A 7833-nucleotide genomic window follows, 5' to 3' on the forward strand; every position below is an offset into this window, starting at 1 on the left:
TTGACTTTGGTGTTATAACACCGTGCTCTAACCAACTGGGTGAACACACTAGAGGTGACATTTTTGTGCAGTGCACAACCTATGCAACTGTACAGGAAGGTGCTTACCTCTCCCTATATCAACAAACAGTGGTTTAAGATAAATTTATTGAGGAGCGAGAGGCGGGAAGAGGTGGGGGGCAACTACAGCCCCCTCCAGCCCCACCAGGGGGAAATAGATCCCCTCCCTGCCTCCCGCCCCCCAAATGGCTCCCCCCTGTACTATGGGGGACTCTGTGCAAATTCTGCCCCCAGGGGGTGGGGTGGTGGAGGGTGGGTGTGAAATGGCAGCGGTTGGGGCGATGGTGCTATTGGGCGCTGGGAGGTTTGTAGGGCTCCAGGAGGAGGGCAGAGAAGGTGTTGACCTTGTCTGCCCCCCGCACTTCGTGGGGTAACAGCGGCAGCTTCACGATGTGGAAGTCTTCATACAGGTCCTCCATCTGTAGCCAGACAGAGTACAGAAGGCAGAGGTAAGGGGGCAGGAGAAAAGGGACAGAGTATAGATAGATAGAAGGGGTCAGGATGGGGGCCTCCCAAGTCAGGGAGAGAATATGAGGCAGTGACTTCATGGTGTCATAGTGGGAGTAGGGCCAGTAAGGTCAGAGATCACTGGGCCAGACCTCCTGTTCAGCCACAGTTCTCTGGAGCCAGAATTAGGGTGAAGGGTATGAAGTGGGGGTGAAGGGCAGGAGTTGGGGCAGAGGGTCAGAAGGTGGAGCAAAAGGTCAGAATACAGTGAAGGTACAGAGGTGCCCCAGCTGGCCCGAGGTGGGTGGTGGGCACACCTGGTCCAGGTACTTGGCCTGAATCTTGTGGCGGGCTTCACACATCTTGCAGGGCTTCTCGGGGTCAGGGAAGACAAGCTGGTTGACAATGATATTGTGTGTGTCGATCCTGCACTTGGCCAGCTCCTGGATCAGCCTCTCTGTCTCATACAGAGACAGGAACTCAGCGATGCATACGCAAATGAAGGTTGTCTGCTCCTGAAGGAGGCGAGAGAAGGCAGTGAGGGGCGGGTGCTGGTGCTGTCACGATGCCCTGAGCCTCTTTCTGCCCGTGCGACCACAACTCACAGGGTCCTTGAACTGTTCGCTGACAGAGCGGATGACGGGCAGCGTCTCCTCCAGCTTGGAGGCCAGTTGGTCCGCATTCATGTCCCCAAGCCCCAGCATGTTGCACATCTGTGGGGAAAACGTAGGAGGACTCACAGCTTACCTGGGGCCTATTAAATCCCCTGAGTTGGGGGTTTGCTAAACAGCTGGGGGACAACTCCTGATACCCTCCCAGTGGCATGGGCCCTTGAGCAGAATCCTGGGGTCAGTCAAATCCCAGCTCTGCCATTTCTGGAAAACCATGGCCAAGGGGCTTTACCTCCCAGAGCCTCAGTTTCCCCATCTGTAAACCTTACCTCCAAGAGCTGTTGTGCTAGCTGATGCATGTGACATGTTCAGAACAGTACCTGGCACAAAGTAAGTGCTCAACAAATGTCATTACCTGAGGCACAGGTCCCCATAGGGAGACCACACACACACCGGGGGGATAGTGCTGGTGGTGTGCAGAAGTGTGCAGGCTTTAGGGTTGTCACGGTGATAACCCATGGGTGCACTCTAATGATCTCCATTTCACAGACAAGGAAGGTGAGGCCCAGAGAGGTAAAGTGACTTGCTTGAGGTCACACAGCTGTGTCACACCGTGAGCACAGAGGATTTGAAGGAGGTCTACATGGCTTTGGAATAGGTGCTTTCAAGCTCTATTTGGGGCACTTAGTGGGAAGGGGCAGGGATGCTGAGTCCTGCCTGTGCAGTGGGGGAGACAGTCCCTGCCAAGTCCCCCCAGTGAAGATCTGTTGCACCCAGTGAGAAGTCCTGACAGAGAAGAAGTGGTGGGGGGAAGGGCCTTTGTAACTGCACATCTGGGGGCCCACTACCACTCAGGGGACGCCTGTATACCCGGGGCACCGCCTGCCTGTGAGATGAAGGGGCTGATCTGGTTCTTGATCTGCATGAGGCGGCCCAGGCCCCGCTCGACGATGGTGGGGAAGTTGAGCAGCCTCAGCGTGTGGCCTGTGGGTGCCGTGTCAAACACCACCACCGAGAAGTTCATGCCCTTCACCAGCCTGAGGGGAGATGGGGGTCAGGCCTGCTGTACCCTGGCTTCCCCGTGTGGCCCCCACCCCACTGGCTGGGCCTGACCTCATGACCTCGGCATAGCTCATGGCTTCATCGATGCCGGGGAAGGCGCTCATAGCTTCCTGCATCATCTTCTTGCCCATGCTCAGCATGTTGTCCTCCTCAAAGAACTCGTCGGGCAGCTCTGCCACCCCGAGACTGGGGTCGATCTCCTGGGGGCCGAGGGGATGAGACTCAGGCCGCTGCTACTGCTGGGGGCCTTCCCACCTGGGCACAGGGCCAGAGGGAGCCTGTGGAGGGCTCCAACCACAGGTCCCTCATTAGGTCATGGCTGGGGTGACCCCAAGACCCCGATGTATAGCACTGCCCTCCTTTGGAGCCTTAGGGTCTCGTACAGTCTCAGCAATGGTCAAATCAGTTCACAAACAAGTAAAAAATCAAACTGAGACCAGGGTCCCCAAAAGGAAGCTGAAACCCACTGCAGAGGATTTACATTGCGGTTCCCCACATGGATCTCACCTGCCCAAGACTCTCCCACAACTGGCCCCCCAACCTCTTCCTGATCATTCCTCCAATGACCACCCTCTCTAACAATGCAGCTCCCCACATCTCACATGGTTTCCTTATTGTGTTTATCTCCCTAACCAGAATGTCTGCTTGGGAGGGCAGGGGGTTTTCTGTCTTGCTCACTGCTGTGTCCCCAAGTGCCTAGAACAGTGTCTGGCACACAGTGGTTCCTCAACATGTATGAATTCATGAAGAGATGGCCTTGTCCAGTCCCTGACCAGTCCTGGACTTGATGCCTCCCTCTCTATCCTCCTCCCATGTCACCTCTTCTTGGTGACATCATGAGTTCTATGGCAAAGCCCTCAAGTCGCTGCCCTCAGGGGTCATTCCCCTGTGGGGAGCTTGCCACCCATCACCCCACCCCTGTACACCCCCAGTCACACCCTTGATAGTTAATTCCTAGTCACTGGGATATCTCTGATCATCCACACCCCTCTCCTGACTCAGTTATGCTAAACCTCTTTGGGCCACCTCATCCCCTCACCTCTGCCCCCTGTTAGCTGTCAGTGTCCCTCTTGGCCAGCACCTTTATCTGGCCCAGGCTCCACAGGGTGCCTTTGCAAACACTCCCTCTCTTTTTTTTTTTTTTGTCCTTTTTGAGACCGGCCGCACCGCGCTCAGCCAGTGAGCATTGTGAGCGCACCGGTCATCCCTATATAGGATCCAAACCCATGGCGGGAGCGCTGCTGCGCTCCCAGCACCGCACTCTCCCGAGTGCGCTACGGGCTCAGCCCCAACACTCCCTCTTCTTTATGTGATTGGCAAAATCCCCACCCTGGTTATTCCCAGCTCTCTGGTATCACCGCACTCGAGGGCCTGAACACACCTGACGAGTAATTCCCACCCTGCTCCCCACTCCTGATCACAAATCTCCAATGGGCACATGATGAGCCAGACAATCCTGGGTCCCCCTTCCGCCCTCAGAAGTGTTAAGGTGGCATCTTCTCCCTCTCAAAGCTCTTCTGTCCCATTCACTGCTGAGGCCCTCATCTGTGCCTTGGTGAGAAAGAGAAGTCACTGGCTGCCAACACCATCTTCCCCCCAGGAGATGCCCTAATTTCCTGCTCTTCCCTCTGAGTCCTGACCTAGCAGAGCCCAAGTTCTGGGTCTGAATGCTGGATGAAACTCATCCCGCCTGAGGATCATCCCCTGCCAGCACCCTCACTCCCTTTGCAGCATCACTTAGTCAGCAAATGCTCTAACATCTCCTCTCTCTAAAAAGCCTTCCTTACCCACTGTGTCCCTCCAGCAATGGCCCCATTTCTCAACTCCCATGGTGACAATCACTGTCTCCACCTCCTCATCTCACTTGCTCCAGGAAGGCTTTGCCCCCACTCCCAGGGTGGTCAATCCAAAACCGATGTGCCTGCTGGAGCCAACAACCTCTGCTTATCCAGGATCCTTTACCCTCCTGAAGCTCAGAATGCCACACTCTCTGGCTTTCTTCCCACCTCACTGGTGGCTCCTTTTTGGCCTCCTTTGCTGGTTCCTCCTTCTCTGCTGGACCCTAAATGCTGATGTGTCCCCGGCTTGTTTCTATGCCTCTCTGTTCTCCCGCACTCTCCTCCACTCACACAGATTTAAATACCACCCTTAGGACAATAACTTCCAAATCAATGCCAATCTCCTCCAAGCTCCAGGCTCACATAACTAAGCTACTGTCGTGCAATCTGCTTGGATGTCTCCATTTGTTCTGCCCCCACTCGAGTCCAGCTGCTGTCATTTCTGGCCTGGTTACAGCCCCAGCTTCTTTGTTTTGTTAGTCTCCCTGCTTCCACCCTTGACTTACAATCCAATACCTGCATAGTGGCCAGAGGAAACTTTTCAAAACAAATTTAGTCATGACATTGCCCTGCTTAAAATGAACAGCTTCCCATTAAACCTGGAATCAAAGCCAAACTGCTTGCTGTGGCCTGCAAGGTCTATGTGGCTCTGGTTGGACTGTCCAACTTCTCCCTCCCCGACCCTTGCTCACTAAGCTCCAGTCACTCCAGCTTCCTTCCTGCTCCTTCAACATTCCTCACTTGGTTCTCCCCTGGTAGGGCGAAAGAGAAGTGAAATTGGGGAGATGCAGGATGTAGCATGTGCAGGACATGGTGGCTGCTGGTGTGTGTGTGCAGGAAAGACCTGAGTGACTTTTGCCAAAAGTGGGGAGCTGAGCCCTGCTCCACTCACCATAGCAAAGAGGTTGTCATAGCCTTTGACCTTGGTAGGCACCTTGGAGAACTTCTGGTCAAAAGCATCTGAAATGTTGTGGGCTGGGTCTGTGGAGATGATCAGAACACTCTCACGCCCCTTGGACAGCTGGACTGCCAGGCTGCAGCTGGGCAAAGAAAGATTGAAAGGTGGGGAGTGAAGGGTCAGGCTCTGCTCCCCAGGTCTGCAACGGGAGATGTGGAGTCCCAGGAGAAGGTCACAGGGATGAGCAGAGGCCTTAAGACGACAGTATGGGTCACTGTGTGATCAAGCCTCAATCCCTGCAAGGGAACCCTCTCAGACCTCACCTGCTGACCTCTCCATCTGGACTAGAGTCGTAAGGTTCAGCTAAATGAGTTGATCTGGCCTGCTGCCTGCTTTTTTTTTCCTGGGCAGAGTGGCATGGTCCAGCTGTCCAGACTACATAGCTTGACTCTGTGCCCCCTCCCTCAACTCTAAGCCAAAGGGTCCCCTGCAATCCCTGCTAAGCTCAGAATGCTTCAGTGCACTAATCCACGATAATTTGCCCCAGGGACGCCTCCCCTTCCTCCCAGCTGACTGGGACACTTTGATCAAGTGCCCTCTCCCTGGCTTTTCACCCCCATCCTCGTACTGGGCATAAAATGGCAAGGTTCACCAGACTAGTATAGCTTGCTCTGGTGCCCCTCCCCCCACTCTGAGCTCACTCGGGTACAGTCCGGCTGATTGGGACATCTAAATGCTCCCCCGCCCCCCCGCCCCCCCCGTGCGCTAGGTTCACTGTGGTTCAGCACTTGAGCCCCAAAGGGGATGGTCCAAATCAGAGGGTGCCAGGCCTGCATCGAGGAGGTATCTTCCATTTGCTCCAAGTAATTTCGGGAGAGTACAACACGGAAGACCTTGGCCCAGCCCCCTCGCCCGGCTCGGGGTGGAACAGCCAGTCCCTGGCCTCCCCTTTCCCAGTGGTACATCCCACCCGCCTTCTCGGCCCCGGTCTCAGCCTCCTTACCTGCAGGTAGTCTTGCCCACGCCACCCTTGCCCCCGACGAAGATCCACTTAAGGCTGCGCTGCTCGATGATGTTGCTAAGCGTGGGCTCCAGCGGCTCCACATCAGGGGCATCCTCGAACTCCTCCGCCTCAACCCCCCACCCGGCCACCCCTGCCGCCATCTTGGAACCGGCTCACGTGACCAAGCGGAGCGCACCATACAAAGGAAACGCAGGGGAATTTCTCTATCACATCCCCACGAAGGTTAGGAGCCTGAATTAATTTCCTCATGGCCTGCATCTTAAAAGCTAATAGAAGCTACATTATTAACGTTCTCAGCCTCCAGAGCTCACTTTATCTACTTCTTGTCGATATTTTTCCAAAGGCTCCCCCTGCCTGATGAACATATTGGTATGGTCCAGTCTACTCCCCTTCACTGATTGGGCCCTAAGTCCTGAAGCACTCCTTTCATTGGCTACATCTTTTCTTACTTCCACCAGTCACTCTCACGCACCGGTAGCGCCAACCTCTCCTTAGCAACCGTCCAAACACCCATTCCATGCCCTTGGGGTGAAGTTAGATCCGAGATCCGCCCTGGACTGACCCCATAGGCTCAACTTCGTGTCGATCATTTCCTTCTCCAAGTTGGGTCCCAACTTTGCTTCAGGTCCGTCCCTTCTGTTATTTAATTGGCTGTGAACTACCTGGCTCTTGCCGGAAACCTATCAGAGACGAATTGGATAGTTGGCTGGAGACACGTCCCCGGGCTCCGGGTGGGTATCAGAGAAAACGATTCCAGTTGTGGGCAGGATCCGCAGGCCCTTGTCCGGCTGCGCAGGGGCCATACCTGCAACCGCGCTCCTTGTCGTAGAAGGGACCCTAATTTCTGAAAATCTACACGCACTTGGTTGCCTGTTCGAAGGTAGACTCCAGAGAATTTCCTGTTCGAACCTCTGCCCCGGGGTAGGAATACAAGCTAGGTCCCAGGCCGTGGGCAGGGACTCCAATCCTGAATACTCTTATTAAACTTAGAGGTGGACTCCAGCCTAGAAATACCCAAGGCTTCATTTGAGGACTCCAGCCTGTAAAATAACCTTATTGTCAGACGGGGACCCCAGCTCCACGGAGCCAGCCGTATCCCTATTCCCAAATGTGAGCATCCCAGAGGAAGGTACCCAACCCACAGATACCTCCATTTCTAGTCGAGGGGTCCAGGCTAGATATGTTCCATAGACCTAATTAGGGACTCAAGTTCTGAGGTGTCAGATGATCACACTGCCCCAAACGGGGTCCTTCACCTCACCGAGAGTATCCCTGGGGTCAGACGAGGATTCTAGGCCTGCAAAGCCAATGCGCCCCCAGCTCCAAACGGAAACCCCACTCCGAAGAGCTAGCTAGAGCCCCAGTCCCAGACGATGGTCCCATTCCTGAGGAGCCCCTGTCTGCGTAACGCCAGCCCGAGTCTCGCTGGATTGTAAGAACCCGCGGGGCGGGGCGCCTCCTCATTACCCCGCCCCGCCAGGTCATGCCCTCGTTCGCCCCGCCCCTGGCCCCCGCTCCCCACTGCGGACGTTCGCGGGCCAGACCGCTCTTCCCGGCATGCATTGCTCCGGACCAGGCAAGTCGGGCGCCAAGCGCGGGGCCGGAGCGGCCTTCCCGGAGTCCTTTGCGCGGCACCTGGTGACAAAATGGCTGCCCGAGGGAGACGGGCGGAGCCTCCGGGCCGGGAGGCGCCGGGCCCCGGGGGCAGCGGCGGTGGCGGGAGCCGATGGGCTGAGTCAGGGCCAGGGACGTCGCCCGAGAGCGGGGACGAGGAGGTGTCGGGCGCGGGTTCGAGCCCGGTGTCGGGCGGCGTGAACTTGTTCGCCAACGACGGCAGCTTCCTGGAGCTGTTCAAGCGGAAGATGGAGGAGGAGCAGCGGCAGCGGCAGGAGGC

The 7833-nt window shown here is 56.1% G+C and overlaps 2 protein-coding genes across 2 annotated transcripts in view; one reads left to right on the top strand and one right to left on the bottom strand.

Annotated features, from left to right (window-relative positions):
- Nucleotides 1–124: 124 nt before the first annotated feature.
- Nucleotides 125–6089, bottom strand: ASNA1 (arsA arsenite transporter, ATP-binding, homolog 1 (bacterial)). The gene is made up of 7 exons (XM_008584953.1): nucleotides 5919–6089; nucleotides 4910–5057; nucleotides 2231–2379; nucleotides 2004–2154; nucleotides 1112–1219; nucleotides 824–1021; nucleotides 125–478 (listed from the first exon to the last, which is right to left on the bottom strand). The coding sequence occupies exons 1-7, from the start codon at nucleotides 6077–6079 to the stop codon at nucleotides 347–349; spliced, it is 1047 nt and encodes a 348-aa protein (XP_008583175.1). The 5' UTR covers nucleotides 6080–6089; the 3' UTR covers nucleotides 125–346.
- Nucleotides 6090–7561: 1472 nt separating this feature from the next.
- Nucleotides 7562–7833, top strand: part of LOC103600662 (chromosome unknown open reading frame, human C19orf43) — a 2281-nt gene continuing 2009 nt past the window's right edge. Inside the window, exon 1 of the mRNA XM_008584966.1 lies at nucleotides 7562–7831. Within this exon, the coding sequence (XP_008583188.1) occupies nucleotides 7586–7831 (246 nt within the window). The 5' untranslated portion in view covers nucleotides 7562–7585. The remainder of the gene's footprint in view (nucleotides 7832–7833) is intronic.

This window comes from Galeopterus variegatus, unplaced genomic scaffold (genome assembly GCF_000696425.1).
Source record: "Galeopterus variegatus unplaced genomic scaffold, G_variegatus-3.0.2 Scaffold3412, whole genome shotgun sequence".
In the NCBI taxonomy this organism is placed as follows: domain Eukaryota; kingdom Metazoa; phylum Chordata; class Mammalia; order Dermoptera; family Cynocephalidae; genus Galeopterus; species Galeopterus variegatus.

Excerpts from the sequence above, each read along its gene's own strand:
- ASNA1 (XM_008584953.1), bottom strand. The coding sequence starts at position 6,079 with ATGGCGGCAGGGGTGGCCGGGTGGGGGGTTGAGGCGGAGGAGTTCGAG. Across the intron at positions 2,155-2,230 it reads AGCTATGCCGAGGTCATGAG|GCTGGTGAAGGGCATGAACT; the intron begins GTCAGGCCCAGC and ends ATCTCCCCTCAG. Across the intron at positions 1,220-2,003 it reads TCAGCCCCTTCATCTCACAG|ATGTGCAACATGCTGGGGCT; the intron begins GCAGGCGGTGCC and ends TTTTCCCCACAG.